This window comes from Danio rerio, chromosome 12 (genome assembly GCF_052040795.2).
Source record: "Danio rerio strain M-AB ecotype USA chromosome 12, GRCz13ab, whole genome shotgun sequence".
Classification (NCBI taxonomy): Eukaryota; Metazoa; Chordata; class Actinopteri; order Cypriniformes; family Danionidae; genus Danio; species Danio rerio.
Genome location: NC_141032.1, coordinates 27,113,702 through 27,135,445, shown reverse-complemented (window position 1 = coordinate 27,135,445; position 21,744 = coordinate 27,113,702). Strand labels below are relative to the sequence as shown.

The following is a 21,744-nucleotide window of genomic DNA, read 5'->3' as shown; positions in this document are numbered from 1 at the left end:
AAATGTACTGCTAATGTGCAATTTCTTAGCCTTCAAAATAGGGTTGCGCGATACCGGAATTCGGTACCAATCGATACTTAAGCTACAATATTTTTGGTTTGAATCGAAATTTTAAATATGTCCATTTGCTGTTAACATTTGAGCGATGTGGAGAGCGTTTTAAACAGCACTGATTTGTGATTGTGTTCATTTGCTCAACAAAAATGACTGTGATTGGCTGTGAAGGTCATCGGGTAACTGCTCTTACCACTGTTTAATGAGTGTAAGCACAAATACAGGGACACTGGTGCATTTCAGTCACCTTGATCAGCTGGTTTGTTTGTCTATAAGCTGACATACAAGCAATCCACTGATATATCGGGCCTTATAAAGCTCCAGTGTCCTTGTATCTGAGTTTACACTCAGTAAACAGTGATGAGTTCTATAAAATGATGACCTTTACAGCCAGTCACAGTATTTTATGTTGAGCATGTGAACACAATGGCAATTCAGTGGTGTTTAAGAACGTGCTGAACAGCGATCAAATGTACTAAATACTAAACTCCAGTATCGTTACAACTACAGCTTTTGTACAGTACTTTATGAATATTCACATTTAAATTTGGAGTTCTTTGTTTATCATGATGCAAACAAAAAGTGGGTACACACTTTGGAATAACTCTGTCATGATCTGCACTTCTTATAAAAAATGGTCCAACTCATTGAACTCCACTCATCCCTTAGTGTGTCATCAGTTCACACACTGAGGAAGGGGTTAAGCTGAAACATTTGTGGTTATACAGTTGTGCTCGAAAGTTTACATACCCCTTGAAGAATTAGTTTCAATGTGAATAGTTTTAATAAAATCAGAAAGGTCATACAAAATCCATGTGGCTTTTATTTAGTACTGTTCTGATTAAGATATTGTACATAATATGTTTACATATAGTTTACTAGACAAAAATCTAGCTGAAATTATTAAAATAACCCCCTGCAAAAGTTTACACACCCCTTGGTTTTCAATAGTGTGTGGTTTCCTGATGATCGACGAGTGCTTTTTCTGCTTTGTGATGGTTGTTCACCAGTCTCTTGTTTGTTCTGAATAGTTAAACTGATTGCTACTCTTCAGAAAAATCCTCCATCTCCTGCAGATTCTTCAGTTTTCCAACATCTTCTGCAGATTTGATCTTTTATGTACAATATTACTCAGGACAGTGCTAAATAAATACACATTACGTTACATTACTAAATAAATAAGAACAAGCAGTTTGTAAGATCTCTCTTATTTTGTTAAAATTATTCACATTTTAGCTAATTCTTTCAGGGGTAAGTAAACTTTTAAGCACAACTGTATTTTCTGAAGAAAGTGAAATAAAAAAAAAATCAATTACTCAATCAAGTTTATAATAGTTTTGGATTTTTCATTAGTTTTAGTTTTTTGTTTTGACGTAGTTTTAAAATTCAGCTAGTTTTAATTAGTTTTTAGAGGGAGATTTATTAGTTTTTAAATTTTGAAATTGCTTAGTTTAGTTTTTATTAGTTTCAGTATTAGTTTTAGTTTTTTTGTGTGTAAACTAGGATATTTTTTGTGCGAAATTCAAAGTCAGCATAATAAATATTCTAAAAAAATAAATAAAAAAAAACTTAACCAAAGATTGGCTACATTTGACATAAGAACACTAATGTTACCATCTACCACTAATGTTAGCATCTACCCATGCTCAAATTCAAATACAACAGCCCACAAGATAGCAGCCTTAGGTAAAATATGTGTGCAAGGCTGCTTCTGAGATTAGATACACAGTAGTGATGAGAAGTTCAGATCTTTAACACGAACCAGATCTTCAGTGACAATCTTCCCAGGTTAGGACTCAACATATCAAAAACATAATCAGCAATCATAATTGCAGTCAGTAAAAACATCAGCATGATCTGAAAAGTTTCTTACAATTATGTTTTGCAACCCAACTGAAGCATTATTCACTTTCTGTTATGACGTAAACTTGTGTTTCACTAGAACCTCTAATTTTAGCCCTTGGTTTACCTGCGCTGCAGTTGTTCAAGTTTAGTTCAGAAACAGCAGTCTGTCATGTTTCTGTTCGGTTCGCTTCATCACGCATGCGCAGAATTATCGGCTCACCACTTGTGTGTTGTTCTAATAACTGAATAACTCTGTATATATTGATTATGTATTTCAAGTCAGAGGGGGGTTTTACACATGTTAAAAAGTTGTTTGTGGATAAGTGCTTAACGTTAATGGAGATGTGAATTGTTTCAAATGATTCAGTTTGACTTGTTGCGATCACGATCACTAATATATAAATAAAACCCACTATTGGGCACAATTGTGTAAAAAGTATTAATTTAAGTCTTATTTAAAGCTGTCACCGTGCTGCTGTCATGTCCAGTCGTTGTTTTTGTCACGGGAGCAACGGCGAAGCCTGACTGGAGGAGCACTGGCTTGACCTGGCCAATATGCATCAGGATTACAGACTGGCAGCGTGAAGTAAATAGATTTACTTCTTAAAGGCTTACAGTCTGTATTATTACATTTACAAAGACGAAAACAAAGGATGTTTTTGCTGTAATTTTAGTTAGTTTCAGTTAGTTTTGTATGTACACAATACAGTTTTAGTTGTTTCTATTTTTTTTAAACTCTTGTTTTTAATTTTTATTTCAGTTAACAAATGTGTTCTAGGAGTAGTTTATTAGATTTAAGCTGTTGTATAATTGTTTCTTTGTCCTGGAGATCACATATCGCCTGTAAAATATTAAGTCTGGACACTGTGGATGCAATTTCATCAGTTGTTTTTTACTTTAAGCATGATTTCACACTATTAGCAATATTTTTGTGATTTTTTATTTTATTTTATTTATTTTCAATTATTTATTTTTTGTTAATAGAAAATTTATTTGAATACATTAAAATATTATGTCATACATGTATAAATAATAAAGACAAAATGTAAATTAAAAAAATAAATTAATTAAAAGCTGAATAAGTATACTGAGCAAAAACTCACATCAAATCAATAAAATTATAATTAAACATATAACCAGACCCCAAAATATAATAAATACCATTAATTATATATGAATAATGCAAAAGCATCACTGTCATGGACATGTATTTCTGTTTAGCAGAATTTGCACTGTACTTTATAATGGTGTGATGCCTAAATTCACTTGTACCTATAATGGATAAATGCAACTAATAATTTAATAATTCCTGGCTGGCTGGCCCTATCATAAAGAGCTATATTTTGCAAGAATAAACTTTCCGCTGCACAGTATCTCCCAAATTAAATAGACTTAAAACATTAATGAAGGTGGAAATAATTTTTATTATGCATGACAGCATAATGCTACAGGAGACCTGAAACTAGCACAGTGAAAACGGTTGCCAGGGACAACGCTCAAATATAAACATTTGACCTCAGTATTCTGTGACTGGCCAATCAAAATCAAGTATTCTAGTGAGCCTTATAATAAATTAGCATAAAATCTCTTTTTCAAGACCGGTTGACGGCACACTGCAGCATAGCCAGCCGTTTCACTAACTGGGTCAGTGTATAAAGTAGTGCAGCGCTGACTGCAGTCTGCTAACAGGCTTGTCAAAAGGGATATTGGTTTAGGGCTTTTTGAAAACCAGTGAGGCAGATGTTTTCATTTCTTCTACAGGAACCCTGGATTCAATTCAAATTTATCTGTATAGCCCCTTTTACAATGCATATCATTTCTGAGCAGCTTTACAGAAAGCAAGCATGATTCGATTTATTACAGTAAATTAAAAGAGCATGCCACTTTCTTGCAAATAGGGTTTAAAAATTTTTTAATCCATTCACCAGAACTGGCGGGAGCACTTTTAGATTAGCTTAGCATAAATCATTGAATCAAATTAGACCGTTAGCATCTCGCTCAATTTAAAAATTAGTTCAGACAATTTTCTTGTTTAAAGCTTGACTCTTCTATATATACAGTGTGTACTAGGAAGGGATGCACCGATCCCGATACCTGGATTGGATATTGGTTCGATACCGCATATTTTTTCAGCTGGTATCGATCCAAATCCAAACTTGCGCATGCGCTATATTCATTGTAATTTATAAGCCAACAAAAGCCACAAAGGTATTCTACTAAAAGGCACTAGAAAGTTGTCATGTAGGCCTACTATATCCAAAATGTTTTAAAGCCGTTTCGTAGTTTAACGTGAAGCACAGATGAATATTCAAGTGGTTAAACTCATGTTCAGATCAGCGCTTCCCTCCGCTGCGCCTGTCAATCATTCTCCATTCATTCACAATTCAAACAGTGTGTATGTGTATATATATATATATATATATATATATATATATATATATATATATATATATATATATATATATATAAATATATAAATATTTTATTTAACCGACCTGTTTGTAAAACAAAATATTGGAATGTACTTGCATGTATATAGGCCATTTTATATATATATATATATATATATATATATATATATATATATATATATATATATATATATATTTCAATATATATATATATACATGGACACATTTAATCTGACATGTCCATACCTAAATGGTTAAATGAGACATGTTTAAAGAGTCCCTATTATGTATTAAAAAGGCTAATATTTTGGCTTTGGGGTCTCCAACAACAATCTGATATGCATGCACGGTCAAAAAACACATTTATTGTCTTAAAATATGCATTTATTTTTACCTTATTATCCCAACGACTCTCAAATGATTCGTTCAGCGATACATTTGTTCCCAAACCCCTCCTTAGAGCGATGCTAATCTGCGCTGATTTGTCTGTTGTGATTGGTCGACTGCGTTCAGCAGGAGACAGAGAGAAATGCCCACTACGGCTTTTCAACAATTTTGAGGTAGTCAGAGTGCAAAGTGTATGTTTGAGCCCAGTGCAGTAATGCATTAAAGCAATGCAGTTTAACACCAGCATATTGCTCCATTCTCAACCATAAGTAAAAACAGTGGCACAAGTTCAGTTTTAAATCCACACAGCAGCAAAAGGCTAAAGACTCGATACTGCAACTATTCATTCAAACTACTATGATTCAACTCTTTTATAGATTAATCTGTAGTTTTTAACATAGTGTATTTTCAGATTTAAGCCTTTACTGGATATTTCACTTCACTTAGAGCTGTGTTACACCCTACATGGAGGGTAATTTTCAAAAACCCATACTAGAGGCTCTTTAAGTCGTTACATGCAACATCCTTCATTAATTCTCTTAGACAAGGAGAGATCTCCTGTTAAGTATCATACTTAAACGGGAAAATCATTTATGCAATGGAAAAGTTATAGAAAGCTTGAAGCATCAGAATTGGTACTTGCTATCGGCCAATCACCATGACAAGGAATTGGTACTTGGTATCGGCTGCAAAAATCCTGATCAGAGCATCTTTAGTAGAAGTCTAAAATTTCATTCATAAAGGTGTTAAAATGTCTTAAATTCTTATATTTAACATGGGTGTAACCTGCAGAAACCATGTGTTTTTAAAATGAAATAAATATAACCTTGTTTGCACTACTTTGTAACAAGTGAAAATCCTGATCTCAAACCTTTGGACTGGCAGTGTAGATCTAAATTAGGACAGCTATGGAGCCAAGTGTAAAAACACTCGACCTTCTTTGGTGGACTTTGCTAGGTACTTCCAGAAGACACACACACACACACACACACACACACACACACGTGTGTGTGTGTGTGTGTGTGTGTGTGTGTGTGTGTGTGAGGGCAAGCCATAATGGAGCGGTGCGGACTGTATGTTTCATCAGCGTGTGACATTGTGTGTGAATCTGTGGGTTTCATATGTCTCAGCCTGGTGTCTGTTGCCATGGCGATGTTTCCTCTTTCCTGTTTATGAACACGGCTAGTGAAGTGAGTCAAGGTCATGTTCCCCCTGCAGGACCACACCTCACACAAAGACTGACGACGAGTCCTTTATTCACACATGCTAATGCAAACACAGGAGGAGCCAACATTACACACACACACTCTCCTTGTGCTCGCTATTGTTTCATATTTCATTAGGATCATTTTGTGTGATGTGATTTTGAATGCACGGTGTCAGATCAGAAGGACAGATGGTCCTGTTGTCTTTTAACCTGAGTCTTGCTCTCACACCATCATGCTGATAATACATGCTTGACTCCTCCCCTCTCTGTTCTTTCTAGACCAATGGGAAAGGCTCTCTGTGGTGCGTTCATCCTGAGTTTCGGCCCATGCTGATGCAGGCCCTGAAGAAGCAGCACTTCCCCAATGCTCATGCCTTCTGCACCCCGCCTGCCTCCCCTCCTAGGTATCAACACTGGCCTCGGTGTACAACATACAGTTCATCTAGGCTTATGTCTCTTACTCTGTCGTTCCTTCTATCAGTCAATGTGCTGTTATATATTTCTATTGTTTTATCATTGTCAATTATTTTATTGTTGTCTGTCATTCTATTGTTCTTTATTTTATCCTTGTCTGTTTGTCTATCTATTATTCTATCAATAATTCTATCTATTGTTCTAACTTTTTATTGTTCTTTTCTGTAGTTCTATAGTACTAAATTTCTAAAGTTTTTGTCCATCCGTCTGTCTGTCTGTTCATTCGTTCTATCGTTCCAACCATCCATTCTACTGTTCTATCTATCCATTTATCCATCTATTTGTCTGTCTGTCCGTTTGTTCTATTGTTCCATCCATCCATCCATCCATCCATCCATCCATCCATCCATCCAACAGTCAGTCAGTCAGTCAGTCATCTGTCTGTCTGTTCATTTGTTCTATCGTATATCTTATATATTATTCACATATTTTTCTATCCATCTGTTCTACTGTTTTTTTTAATAATTTATACTACTGTTCCATTCATGTGTTCTATCCATCAATTCTATTGCTTTATCCATTGCATTCTATTGCTCTTTCCATCCATTCTATCGCTCTTTCCAGCCCTAGTATCATTCTATCCCTCCGTTCTACTATTCTAACCATCCGTTTCATCATTTGTACTATCATTTAACCCATGCATTTTGTCAGTCCCTTCTATCGCTATATCCATCCTACTATCATTCTATTGTCTGTTCTACTGTTCCATCCATCCATTTAATCATTTATACTATCAATCTATCCATGCCTTCCATCCATCCATTCTATGTCTCTATCCGTCTGTTCAATCTATCTGTTCTACCATTCTTTCCATCAGTTATTCCATTCTATTCATCATTCTAATGTTCTATTTAACATTCTGTCTGTTCTATTTTTCTGCTGTTCTGTCATTCTTTCTACCGTTCCATTAATTTATATTTCTATTGTTTTAGTAGTTGATCATTTTATTATTATCTTAATTTCAATTCAAGTTTATTTGTATAGCCCTTTTCACAATAATTATGGTTCCAATCATTCTATCCATCATTCTGTCATTGTGTTCCATTTTGTAGTTCTTTATTTTATTTTTCTCCATACATCTCTCTTTTGTTAATCCCATCATTCTAATATTTCTTTTTTTCTATTGTTCTGTCATTATATTGCTGTTTATCAATCCAACTATCATTCTGTTTTTCTCTTATTCTATCTTTCTGTCTGTCATTTCTATTCTTCTGTGTTGTTCTTTCTATTGTTTTATTATTCGATCGCTCCGTGGTTTCAAAGTTTTATCTAAAGATTCTGAGTATTGAGGGTTTAATTAGTCTTGATATTCAAACCTTTATTTTGATTGGTCTAATTCATCTGTTTTTCTGTCATTCCTTTTATATTTCTGTACATCTAATGTTATGTCTGTCATTCTTTCTATAATTGTAATGGTCTGTTTTATTACATAGGACTTGAAGTGTTGTAATATTTTTGACTTTTTCTCTCTGCCGTGTAGTGCCTCATCTCCTCCTCATCACCTCTTCACTTCGGAGCAGGGCTGTGCCCTAAAAGGTTAGTAGACTTCTTCATTACAGGTCTGTACAGAAAGTCCATGATCTAGTCACATCTGTCACACACACCATTTTCAGACATGTCATTATACATTGAGGTCTATCACTCATCTCAGCTCTTTGTGTTCCACTCACCCTCTATTTGGTACAGTCGAAACTGCACATCTCTTTCCTGTGTTTGGTAACCAAGGCACTGGTACTTTGAAATTAGAGCGAGAGACTGTTTTGCTCCTGGGTGGAAGTGACTCATTCATTTAAACACACACACACACACACACACCACACAGTCAATACTTGTGTGCATCACACATTTCTTTCTCTTTGCAGAATGTGATTTTGATGCTGCCACTGCCATGATGCTGTTAAAGTCTGCCTCTGAGCAGAACATTGACTCATGTAAGAGACCACCATACACCATCATATACATCTTTTTTCTCCTCACTTTTTGTTTGTCTCTTTTTTGTTTTACATCAGGTTTATTTTCATCAGGACATGCATCTATTTACCTGTTTGCATAATCTCAGCAATCATGTGTGTGAGGGAACATGTGTGACAGTGAAGACTGGAGGAATGACTGATTGTTTAGCTTTGCCACTGAAACTCAACTGTTCTGTTTTGGTTTTATCAGTCAATAAATTATGTTCAGATAAAGTATTTGAAGAGAAAAAAGTATAATAAAATGGCTGATGAAATATTCAAATTAAATTAGAAATGAGATGTATTTAAATTATCCTGAAATTGTTATACTTTAATTTCCATTGCAATAAATATATTTCAGTTAATATAACCACAGCAACATTTTAACAGTTTAATAATGAATAGTAGCTTATTACCTGCTTATTAAGATTTTAACAATTTATTTGTGCTTATGAAGTTTACAAGCACTTTATATATGCACAAGTACTTACATTGTTTTATATACGTTATTCAGCAACATGGGCAAATAATGTTGAACGAGTCACATACTGTATTTATAAGGAATACATTTTTCCCAAAAATGTAATTTCTGTCCTAATGTAATTAATGTCATTTCTGTTCTAACGTTTGAGAACCACGCAAGAAGTATGATTTGCATGCATGTTTTTTCCTCAAAGAGACGACAGCCATGACAGGAGCCGCACCCGCACATCCTTTAAATGATCATAACGCATTTTACAGTTATGATTACGACACGCATTTGATATGATTTTTCTTTCATAGAGAACACAAAGTGTTGCACATGAAAATAAATGTCAATAATAATAAATTTCAATAATGATTCCTTGCATTTACAATTTTTAAAAAAAGTTAAATTGAAATTGTTTGTTTAAATTCAACACCTAAATTGTTGGCAACAAATTTGCAGACATCATTTTTTTCAGTGTACACTAGCCTATATAATATTGAATAAAATGCAAGAGGGAACCTGATAATGACAAATGTCTGATTTTACCAGTGAAAAATGGTCTAATAATGTTGTCTGACAGATTGCAAGCATATGTCTCACACATAATAATTTGGCTTTAGAATTATGAATAGTTGTATTCTGATGACATCACTTTTCTGTGATTTAACAACCAGGTCAAGATTTAGGTTTATTCAAGTCCACCATTCAAAGTCTATAAATAAAAATTTGTATTTTAACCAACAGTAGACCTGCACATAGGCATAATATTATTGTTGTTTTACCATATGTTTGAGCATAATAATAATAACCTATTGATATTAACCTTTATTTTACATCTACAGAATCATGAGAAAATCGTGATCTTTAATTCAAGCAAAAAAAAATAGTGATTAAAATTTTTGCCAGAATCAAGCAGCCCTACTACATTCCCAATCATACCCCATACCTACACCTAACTACTATATTAATAACCCTTAGCTGTTTTTCTGCCAGTGTTTTTTTTATCATTATTATTTTTTTTTGTCAGCCACTGCCAGCATTTTTTGATGATTGTCATGTAATTTGACAGCCTTCGGAATACTTTCGGCTTGGAATAAATGACATATTATATATCAAAATAAAGAACCAACCCTCCGTTTAAAAAACAAAAACAAAATCTTTTTAATTTGTCTTAATGTGTTCATATTTTGTACTACCTTAAATGCAGCTAGGTTCCATGAAAAATGTAAAGGTAAAATAGCAGGGAAAGCAACAAATTAGGAGTTTATTCGACTAAAAGTCTTATTCAATTCAGTTCTATTCATGTTTATTTATATAGCCCTTTTACATTGTAGATTGTGTCAAAGCAGCTTAATTTAAAAGTTCTAGTAAAGTCCAGATTTTAGTGTTGGACGGTTAATGGTATGTTAGTAGTGAGAATTGTACCTTCAAATAAAGTAAAATAAATGGATATCAATGTAAAATATGTAACAAAAATTAGTATATTTTTAGTTTTTGGGTTATTATATTATATTATATTATATTATGATATATTATAACTTTTTATTACTTTTTGTTTCTTATTTTTGTATTTCCTGCACATTTTCAAGTTTTAGTAAATTTGGTTTTATATTTATTAGTTCACGCAGTTCTGTATAAAATCATCTCTCCTCATCATTTACTACTCCAATTTTTTCAGACCCAGAAGAACAAGAAGGACCCATCGATCTCTCCAGAAGGGACTTGGTGGTGGTGAGTCGGGATCCAAAGCAGGATCACAACTACAGCAGCACCCCTGCCCCTCCCTGCCCTCGCCAGATGCCTCTTTCACAGCCGCTCAACTTCAGCCTAGGTTTGCACCACGATCAGGAGAGACGATGGCCACACAATCCACTGCAGGGTCAGCTTTTAGGGAAACGCAGCCGAAGAGATTCACGTCCCGATGTGGATGAGGAGCTCAAGGAGGCGGCTGGATCGCTATTACACCTAGCCGGTATTCGCACCAGTTTAGTCGCCTCAAGACGCAAGAGCAGGAAACTCAGTAGGAAATGAACCCAATTCTGTAACTTCATCCTGTGGCCTGCCCAACCTCTCTATCTCGCTCTCTCCTCTGGTTTGGTGTTTCTTCCTTTTCATTTCTAGTTTTTGGGGTGTTTTCTTTTCGTCTTTTTAACCGGGATTACATCCCCGGTCCACTCATCAAAACATGGCAATACAAACACAGGAGAGAAAAGCCATACTGACATGTTTTATGTACAGAAAACAAACAGCCCACGTCATTTTGAGTTCATACGAAGAGGATTTGAAGATGTTAATCATTACAAAAAAAGACACTGGTTAAAGAAAAAAAGATTTGCATGCTTCCACCTCTAAATCAACACAAAACTTATTTATATGAAGAAAAAAAACGAATGCATGGATTGTACAAGCTCCCACGCTTCTTCACCATAGAAGGAAACAAAAAAAGCTTAAGAAAACATCAATTTGAAAGTGCCATTGATTTTTGGATCATACTATAAACATGATACAAAGAAGAAATGCAATAATTAGTCCACCTAAATACCTGTAGTTCTTTTATTTTTGTACTGCTGGTTTATATCTCATGTGTTGTGACGGCATGCCCCTGGGAGCCTTTCGCTGCCGCAGTTATGATGTCAAAGTCACATGACTCTTCTCGTGCATCCTGATTGGATCATTTGTGTGTCCCCGCCCCCCGATCCTGATCATTATGACTGGAGGACAGCTCGAAAGAATCAGCTTGCATGCACCTCCACCTCAGTGTTTCCCAGACGCCAGCGATCTCAATAATCAGGTTTTGGACTTGATTCATATGTGTACTGCTTGCTTTTGGAGCAGCCAATGACAAAACAAGAACCTCTTTAGCTCCTCTATAAGATTCAAATCAACTCAAAAAGTCATCTCCACCCAAAGCAGGCTTTTGTTTTGGTAGAAAACGTGAGGAATTGTCCAGCAGGGGGAGCTCCATGAAACGCCACTTTCCCACTGCTGCTTTTGAGGCCTCCAGAGTCGTGAGGAAACCAGAAACAATGTGAATTGCACTATAAACGCGCCTGCAAACAGGAGAGAGACGTTCTCCCATCACTGCGGCTCACAGATGGTGCTGACTTTGGGAGAAATAATCAATGGGAGAGCCAAACGGACGTAAAGTGTGCTCCTAAGATGTTTGATTTTTTTTTTTTTTTTTTTTTTTTCGCCAAAGCTGCTGCTCACAAAACTTTGCCTGGCTGTGTGTGACCTTCGGTTTGTTCCTGATTGGGTTTTTAAGTGTTTGTTTGAGACTACATTAGGATTTTATATACCCACGCATGTGAAATTGTGAACTATAACTGCCACTTGCCCCATTACACTGGCAAAACCTGAACTTCCTGAATGAGTTGATTATTTAAAAAACTGCCTATCCTCGTGAAGCTCTTTCGCTGTCACTTTAATCATCGCTGCCAATCCTTCTCCTCCCGGCTGTACATAGTGCTAATACAGAATGCAAGTATTAACGCAGGGAGGGGAGCCGAGCAGTAGTTTTAGAATTTGAGGCCAATTTTGAAAACCGCTGCCTATTATTATTATTATTATTATTATTATTATTATATTATTATTATTATTATTGAGATATGGTCCACTAACTGAGTTGCCACTTCCCCATCAGTTTTGTCATGTTCGTCTGCTATGAAGGCGGCAGGCTGAACCTGATTTTTGATTTTGTAAGCTAACCTCTGTTAATAAAAGGTTTATAAAGTTTATTTTTGCCAAAGATATGCAACTGTTGCATTATATATGGTATTAAAGAATAAAAGAGTTTTTTTTCTTTTACTGATTTAGTGTTTGTTGTTCACTGACTCCTCAGATAATTAGTTACAAAAAGACAAGAAAGCCTAATAGACAGTTCCTCTTCACAAAACATGTCATTGGTTAATTATAGACCATTTCAATGTGGTGATGTTCATGGACCAATGACATTTCCTGCTTGTCATCAAACAAGAGGCGATTCAATCATAACCTAATGTTAAAACAGCTATCATAACATTATTTATCAATATGTGGCTCTTTTTGGCTCTGTTTACATCCTTCAAAATGGTCTATAGTAAAAGTTATTTCTTTTTTGACATTTTTGCATTCACTTGTGTTTTACTGCTAAACTTTCATCATTATTTCAGTTTATTATGGTTTAGCCTCTGACTGCTGAATGCAACATCATTAGGATGCAAAATAAAACATCATATGAGTCTACAGGTTGTTATTTAAAGGCCCAGTCCCATTAAAGAACACTAGCTCTGACACTAATGTGTGCTATAAGTAGGGCCAGACGGAATATGCGGACATGTTTGGCTATTTCTGCGGAGAATATTAGTAAAAATTATTATTAATTATTGAAAAGTTATTTTGGGAGTGTCATACTTAAAACCTTAATATATAAAATAAAAAATAATATATTTTTATCTTTTATTTATTGTTAAAAATTCAAATCCAATTAGATTCACTTCATTTGGTAAATAAAGCAAGTTTGTCATATATCTAGTAAAAGACAGAAAAAAATATTGTACACACTGCATTGTACATAAATCAGATGAACATTTTCACAGTCAATAACATTACTGAAATTAATTTTAAAAAGCTGAATAAATATAGATTTACACACATTTACTCAAGTAAAGAAACACAATTGATGATAGGCTAAAAATCTGCGGAACATCTGCGGAATTCTGCGCGCTCAGTTTCCGGGTGGGCCTAGTTATAAGCACACTGCAGTAACGTAGAATGTAAATGGTAGTTGAAGTAATATGTAAATACATCAATTAGTTTTATTATAATTATTAGCCCCCCTTGATTTTTTTTTAATTTATTTATTATTATTTTTTTATTTCCCAAATGATGCTTAACAGAGCAAGAACATTTTCACGGTATGTCTGAAAATATATATTTTTTTCTTCTGGAGAAAGTCTTATTTTTATTTCAGCTAGAATAAAAACAGTTAATGTTTTTTTTAACCATTTTAAGGTCAATGTCATTAGCCACTTTTAGCTATATATATTTTTCCACAGTCTACAGAACAAACCATCTTTATACAATAACTTGCCTAATTACCCTAACTTGCCTAGTTAACCTAATTAACATAGTTAAGCCTTTAAGTGTCACTTAAAGCTGTATAGATTTGTCTTGAAAATATCTGGTAAAATAGTATGTACTGTCATCATGGCAAGGATAAAATAAATTAGTTATTATAGATGAGTTATTAAAATTATCATGTTTAGAAATGTATTGAAAAAAATCTCTCCGTTAAACAGAAATTGTGGAAAAAAATAAATGGAGCAAATAATTCAGAGGGTTTAATAATTCTGACTTCAACTGTGCGTTGGCTGTTGGCATATACAATTGCATGGAAGATGTATGAAATTAAAAACTTGCCACTTTTAATAAATAATTATTATAGTATTTGAAATTAAGCTATATTACGTAACAACATTTGTTAGACCGATCAAACAGTTCAACTGATAGTTCATTCAAAATTGAACACTCTGAAAAGTCATTTACTAACACTTCACCTTTTCTATGCTACTTTGATTCATTTTGGCATAGTTTACCCAAAGATAAACATTCTGTCATTATATACTCACATTTACTTTAACTTGACTTGATTTAGATCTTTTTATATGCTGAAGAATGTTGGAAACCAGGAACTATTGACTTCCATCATGTTTGATTTTCCCTCTATGGATGTCTATAGTTACCGGTTTTCAACAGTCTTCAAAATATCCCTTTTTATGTTCAACAGAAAAACTTAAACTGGTCTAGAACAAGTCAAGAGTAATTAAATATGCCAGTATGTTTTTTTGGGGGGGACAAAATGAACAATTCCGTTAAGACCGCTTTCTTAAAGGGATAGTTCACCCTATCATTTACGCACTATTTTCCGTCAAGATTTTTCCAAACCGTTATAAGCTTCTTTTTGTTCCTGTTAAGCTCAAAAGAAGATTTTGAAGAATGCTGGGAACTGGTAACCATTGACTTTCATGTTTTTTTGATATTCCTACAATGGATGTCAATTGTTACCTGTTTTTAGTTTTCTTTAAATTATATGCTTGTGTACTCAACAGAAAACAAGAAGCTTATAAAGGTTTGGAAACTCTAGAGGGAGAGTAAACGGTGAGTAAATGTTTGGGCGAACTATCCTTTAAAAAAAGTGGAGTTAATGCAATTGTTTATGTTCACCCACCAAAAAATACTATCCTGCCATATTTAATCACTCTTGACTTGTTCCAGAGCAGTGTGAGTTTTTCTGTTGAACACAAAAGGAGATATATTGAAGAATGTTAAAAACTATTGACATTGATAAAAAGAAAATCAAATACTTCAGAAATCAATGGTTACATGGTTTCCAACATTCTTCAGCATATAAAAAGGTCTGAATCAAGTGAATGACCTTGTTAATAAATGTGATGAGTAAATGACAGAAAGTTCATCTTTGAGTTGCCACTTTTAACAATGATGATATAATTTCAAGATTATCCATCTTTTTTTTTTTAACTAAGCTATCATGTCAAGCACCTCGCTTTGTCAGATGCAGTCATTCACGCTCAAGCTCAGTTTGGAGAATGCAGATAGAATACTTGATGTGTACTATTCAGTAGTAATAGAAATCAAGTATGCAGTGTTGATATTCAAGATGTGCTTCAGACTTTTGTTTGATTATACCACCATCTAGTGGACAGTAACAGCCACAGACTGTTTTGAAATGCACTTTTTGTAACAATTAACCTTAGCGCTGTTTAAATAATTACGATTTATTGTAAAAGCATGTTTTATTTGAAAGATTTCTGCTAATATTAAAAGCAGTGTTTATATTATAGTATCCATCCGCATGTTTACAGACTATTTTAAAGGACACCTATGATGCGAAATCAGCTTTTGTAAGCAGTTTGAACAGAACTGTGTGTTGATATAGTGTCTCCACTGTCACATTGGAGAGATATAAACACGACAAGTCTCTTTTTTATTTCCTGACTAATAGTTGTAATATAATAATAATAAATAATATCAAGGTCAATGATAAATCTTAAATGAAAACTCTGAACTAAGATCTTCTGCTCGTGGCCGTTCAGAGATTTAAGAATGCACATGTTGTAAATTAGTATTAAATTTACTTTTGTTTTTAAAAATGAAATAAGTGCTGAGAATTGTGTAAAACATTACCTTAAAAGCCGCAAAAGATCTTGTGTGTGTGTCTACTTTCTGAATGACTCGTTTTAAACAGTCCAGACAGCGCTTTACTTCTTTGTTGAATGATTCAGTTGTTTGAACCAGTCGTCTCACTCATTACAGTACATTACTACCACCTACTGGAAGATTTAAACTTTTTTTTTTGAAGATTATTTTCATTTAAAAAAACATATTTTCATATTAAAATGCAAAAAAAAAAGTACAATAAAATTCAATCTGTGAAATAAATGGATAATTCACACATGCATAATTAATTATGTCATAATTTACACACTTTTGTGCCGTTTAAATCAGTATAAGTTTCTTTCTGTAATAGATTATTTTTGTTAATGTTTACTTGCTTCTTTTCACATTTACAGTAATGATAATTGATCAATCATTCTTTTGTGGTAATTTTTGAGTCAATTTTATCATTTTAAACATGGAATTTTCTTAATAATTTGCTTAACTCAATTCAGGATAACCAATAATAACTTTTTAATGGGCATATTTTTATTTTTCCACATGATCGTAAGTATTACTATATTATAAGTATTACTGAGTGTTATTATTTTTTCATTATTTATCATGTTAAATTTTTTTTTAGAGAAGAGCTAACAGCTTGCATTGATCCATCTGTGAGCAGTAATTTTGAAGTTTCTTCTGGTCATTCAGGTGATATATTCTGTCTGTAGCATCAGGCCAACCTTCTGCTGTCTAGAATCGGGTGATTTGTCTGTACAAATCCATAAATTTCTGCATAAATAAAACAATAAATATCTATCTGCACATTTGTTTAATTGTTTTATTTATGCAGAAATGTTTGTATTTGTTTACTTGACTTATTTGCCTATTTATTTTATTTATGCAGAAAATTGTGGAAATTATTTAATAGTTAATTGATTTATTTGCGTATTTATTTACTTATTTATTTATTGTTTTTTGCAGGTTTCGTCCTCCATACATACGTTTCATTTTAACAAAATAGTTTTAAACAGATTAAAGTTGTTCACTGAACAGCTTTAGAAATGGCAATTGGTAAATGGTCAAATGAGATATTGCAAAAAGAAATGACAAACTACAAAAATATATTTTATATTTTATTTTTATGTTTCTTTGGATTTTTCCTGTTTATTACATCTTATTAAATTGTTTCCCCCAGTGTTAACCTGGGTGTGTTAATTTTTGAACTGTGAAGGTCTATTTTTTGTTTAAATAGTTTCAGTGTTGGCTTTGATGCTGTAAATTAATGTAGGGCCTATGCTTCAGTGTGCAAAGAGCAAATGTTTGCCTGCATGACAATGGCCAGATCTGGTCGGTTTAATTATTATTATTATTATTATTATTATTAAAGCATTATTAGAATTAAATAGTTATTGGTAGTTAATGAGTTAACATGAATTAACAGTGAAACTTTATTTTCATTAACTAACGTTAACAAAGACGAATAAATACTCTAGTAAATGTAGCCTATATTGTTCAGTGTTTGTTGATGTTTGTAAATTCATTAACAAACAAATAAATAAATAAAGCTATGTACCAAAAAGTACCAGATAAGTTCAAATATTGTTTTTGTAAAAAAATGAAACGGAATCACTAAACTCAAACTTCATTCTTCTTCAATAAAGTCCAAATTTTAACGCTGTCAATATTAACACTGAAAAAAAGTGTTGCATGCAGAACTGTTGCAAACAATTTATTTGTGTTGAATTTAAACAATCAAATTAAATTGAATAATGTTCAACTTGATGTGTTTGTTTAAATTCAACACAATTACATTGTTTACAACCAACATAATAAAATTGACTAAATCCAAGGAATCATCTTTGAATATTTTTTTTCAGTAAATAAATAGCCTACGACTTTTCCGGAGGAAAAAAAAATAGAAATAGAAAATACTGTGATAAATGTCCTTGCTCTGTTGGTAATTATTTGCAAAAGAATTAAACATTATTTTTAAGGACTTCAAATTGTATTTGTAATTGAATTTGTCTTCAATTGTATATAATTCGAATACATTTAACCTGAAAATTCTATTTAAAACAACTTGTATATCACCATTTAGATTATTGAGCTAAGATTGTTTTTATGTTATTTGCATTTATGCTTACTCCATTTAATTCAAAAGTAAACACACGCGAATTAACCTTTCGAACATGTAGAATCTCGTGACGCGTAGAACGTTTAGAATCTCTTCAAACGTCACCGGTGACCCTGCAGCACAAACGCAATTAACTTTGTTGGTTTGCAGTTGGTTTGCAAAAACGATCTCTGATTTTGTTAAAGTGAACACATTGTTGAATGATGGCGGATGGATTCAGTATCAACGAGTTGACTGTGATGGAGAAGCCAAAGCAAAAACGGCGCTTTAAATTTCCCTCTTTCCTAAAGGCTGCCCGGAAAATCAAAATCTTCCGGAGCCAGAAACAGACGCAGTTCAAGCAAGCGCCTGAAAGAGGCAGTGATGGTAAGTCATATTTATAAAGTGATATGAGTCTTCGTATTCAGGAGTTTCACTGATTATTGAGTGCCGTTTTCGTCCAGTTTCAGCAGGCAGACTCCTAATTAACAGACCTTAAACCGGCCTTAATTTAGGCTGAAGCTCCTGAAATCAGGCCCAAAACATTTTTAAGTTGTCCCAATGAAATCTCAAGAATTGTGTTGTTTCAGCTTACTTTAATTAGTTTGAACAAGTAAAAAGTGTATAGAATATTACAAACATATTAATTTGCTTAGATATGTAATATGAACATAATTTTAAAGTTTTTGGTGCATTGACCAATTGTGTAAGCAGATTTTGAATTTGTGGTAACAAAAGCTTAGCTACGGTAATCATTTGCGTTTTTCTTTTAGTTTAATTTGTTGTGAAACTTTGGTAATGTGAATGTTCTACAAATTGTATTTTAATTAAATTTTAAAATGTGTTATCTACATTCATTTCTCTTAATAGGTGAGGAGGAGGAAGTGAAAACTAAGAAGAGTAAGGTAGCAAATTTCTTCAAAGCTACCACAAAACTCTTTGGGATGTACTGCTTTCGTCAGGCTGAGGAGCAGCTCTCTGACTCTGAAGGCTCTGATGGTAAATCATCATATTTATTTGTTGCTATATAAGTTTATAATGTTATAAATAATTTGTATATATAATAATTTGTATGTTTAAATAATTTGTATTAATTTCCCTTTACCCAAAGTTTAACATCGCCTTGAGTGTAAAATTGACTAACTGCAGTCATTTCTCTAGCAGATGACTTTCTGTGCCAATCCCAGTCTGATCAGAGTCTGGAGGTTGCTCCGGACATCGTTCATGAAGTGAGCTGTGTGATGGACGACCTAAAGGTGAGTATGTAAAGATGAGCAACTGTTTTAATCCATGTTCTCCTGATGCTTTCACTAATATGTCAAGAATCTGTTTCAGGATTTTGAGAGGAAATTTATGATATCATAACATGTGAATTGACTTAGTTTGGTTTTGTTTATTAGGTGGACGAGACAAATGACTTGACACTCAACGTAGAGTACGTCAAAAAAGAGGAGGAGGAGGAGGAGGAGATGAGAATGAATGATGCGAAGAACACAGAGGAGGACAAGATCAAAAAGAGAAAGAGGAGGAGGAGGAATAGGATGAAAGAGGAGAAGGAGATGAAGATGAAAGAGGAGAGGTTGACAGAAAACGAAGAAAAGGAGGAGAAGAATGAGGAGATGGTGAAGACGAACAAGAACAGAATGAAAGAAAATGAAGAGAAAGAGGAGAAGAATGAGGAGATGGTGAAGATGAACAAGGACAGAATGAAAGAAAAGGAAGAGAAAGAGGAGAAGAATGAGGAGATGGTGAAGATGAACAAGGACAGAATGAAAGAAAAGGAAGAGAAAGAGGAGAAGAATGAGGAGATGGTGAAGATGAACAAGGACAGAATGAAAGAAAATGAAGAGGAGGAGGAGATTAAGGAGATGGTGATAAAAGAGGAGATGATAACAGACAATGATGAGGTGGAGGAGGAGAATGAGGAAGAGAGGGAAAAGACAAAGAAGGAGAAAGAGAAGAGAAAGGGACAAAAGAAAAGAAACAGCAAGATAATCAGACGGATGATGAGGAGGAGAAGCAAGAGAAGGAGAATGAGGAGAGTTTGAATCAAAATAATAATTAAAAAAAAAAAATAAAAAAAACTGGATGGACAACTCTTAATTTATGGTCTAAAATATTAATATGCAAAAAAATTGCATGTCAAAAGAGTGCATGAACTGCTCTATCCTTCTGGCCTAGTTAATGTGCACAAATAGTTGTACACAAAAGGGCAAGCACAACACAAGTTCTACTGAGAAAAGAAAACACTAAGGGCACATTAACTTGATCAAAACAGTAATAAAAGTGAATTAATCAATGAGGACATGAAGAGCACACTGTTAACAATTTCCTGTAGAATCTACAGTAACTCACTGGCAGCAGTTCAACAGTAATTTACTGCAAATCAGCAAGAATACTGATATTTATCTGCAATATGTGTATTTATAGTATTGTATTTCTTTATTGTAAAATCTACAGTCATTTTCACAATGCTTTAAAATAATACAGGAAATTAAAATGCAGGAACATACTGCATAACTGTCCTACAGTAAAAGACATTTAATTTTACAGTAAATACAATTACTGTAAATCATTAACAGCATTTATGAATGATCATGTGACAATAAAGAAAATTCAGCTTTGCATCACATAAAAACGTACATTTAAATACATATTCAAACAACACATTTACTTTAAACTGAAATTAAAATGGCAGAATTTTGATTAATTGTTATATTAAATGATTTGTGCCTCAGAAGATGAAGACGAAATGCATTGAATGCTAGGTGGGTTTTGGAGGTAAGACCACTCTTTGAGGGCGCAAATTACACTTCTGAGAAGTAATAATTCTTAAAATTAGACTCAACTTTGTCATTACACATGTACAGGTACAAGATAACACAATGCAGTTATAGGTCTATGACCAGGAGTGCAATAGCAGTAAGTGCAGGATATAAGATATGTAAATACCAAACACCAAACCACTTTCATGACAGACTTTGGCTGAGGGATTTTAGAATGACCAAACCAACATTTCAGATGTTTTACAATGTGGTGGTCAGTGCGCTGGTTTGTCCATGCCGTCCCATTGTGTCATTTTTTTGTGGTCACATGCTCTGGTGAAGCAAAATCTAATCACTTTTTTTGGTGTGCATGCCAAAATTTATTCAGTAAATCTGTTTCCTGTGTAGATAATGCACATTTATTATTATCAAATATATATTATAATATTAAAAAAAAAAAATTAGCAGTAGACAATTAGGAAAATGATCATGTTGCCTTAGTTAATTTGATCCCCTGATTGACCAAATAATGGACTCAAAAAGACAGAGTCTCACTGATTCGCCTTCTGCAGCTAAAAGTAATAATAATAATAATTGCTTACATTTATATGACGCGAGGGCAGCCGTATTGCGCCAGACTGCACACCACACACCAGCTGATTGGTGGAGTGGAGACAGAGTGATGAAGCCAATTATGATATGGGGATGGTTAGGAGGCCATGATAGACAGAGGCCTGTGGGCCAGGATGCCGTGGTTAAACCCCCACTTTTTTTTTTTAAAGGACATCTTGGTTTTTTTTTTCAACAACCACAGAGAGTTATGATCTTGGTTTAACATCTCATCCAAAAGACGGCACTTACTGAGCAGTATAGATGAATCACCATGTTTGTAAACATTCAGGATGCGCA

The 21,744-nt window shown here is 33.7% G+C and overlaps 2 protein-coding genes across 6 annotated transcripts in view; both read left to right on the top strand.

Annotated features, from left to right (window-relative positions):
- foxn2b (forkhead box N2b) overlaps positions 1–12,610 on the top strand; it is a 39,125-nt gene extending 26,515 nt beyond the window's left edge. The window contains 4 exon segments of one of the 3 annotated variants that reach the window (NM_001017555.2): positions 6,184–6,308; positions 7,859–7,914; positions 8,241–8,309; positions 10,478–12,606. In NM_001017555.2, coding sequence (NP_001017555.2) covers positions 6,184–6,308; positions 7,859–7,914; positions 8,241–8,309; positions 10,478–10,830 — 603 coding nt within the window. In that variant the 3' untranslated portion in view covers positions 10,831–12,606. 3 annotated transcript variants of the gene reach the window in all.
- A 4,640-nt stretch (positions 12,611–17,250) lies between these two features.
- Positions 17,251–20,173, top strand: LOC108191718 (uncharacterized). 3 transcript variants are annotated; one of them, XM_087276362.1, is made up of 5 exons: positions 17,251–17,657; positions 17,835–18,457; positions 18,941–19,069; positions 19,235–19,326; positions 19,471–20,173. In XM_087276362.1, exons 2-5 carry the CDS (start codon positions 18,292–18,294, stop codon positions 20,116–20,118), a joined length of 1,035 nt encoding a protein of 344 aa, XP_087132488.1. In that variant the 5' UTR covers positions 17,251–17,657; positions 17,835–18,291; the 3' UTR covers positions 20,119–20,173. The 3 variants fall into 3 exon arrangements, with proteins under 3 accessions (XP_087132488.1, XP_087132487.1, XP_087132489.1); XM_087276361.1 differs by having other exon boundaries at positions 19,232–19,326; XM_087276363.1 differs by having other exon boundaries at positions 17,407–18,457.
- The last annotated feature ends 1,571 nt before the right edge of the window (positions 20,174–21,744 follow it).

Coding starts and splice junctions, on each gene's coding strand:
- LOC108191718 (XM_087276361.1), top strand. CDS start 18,292: ATGATGGCGGATGGATTCAGTATCAACGAGTTGACTGTGATGGAGAAG. Junction 19,070..19,231: donor TGACTCTGAAGGCTCTGATG/GTAAATCATCAT, acceptor TCATTTCTCTAG/CAGATGACTTTCTGTGCCAA. Junction 19,327..19,470: donor GTGTGATGGACGACCTAAAG/GTGAGTATGTAA, acceptor TTTGTTTATTAG/GTGGACGAGACAAATGACTT.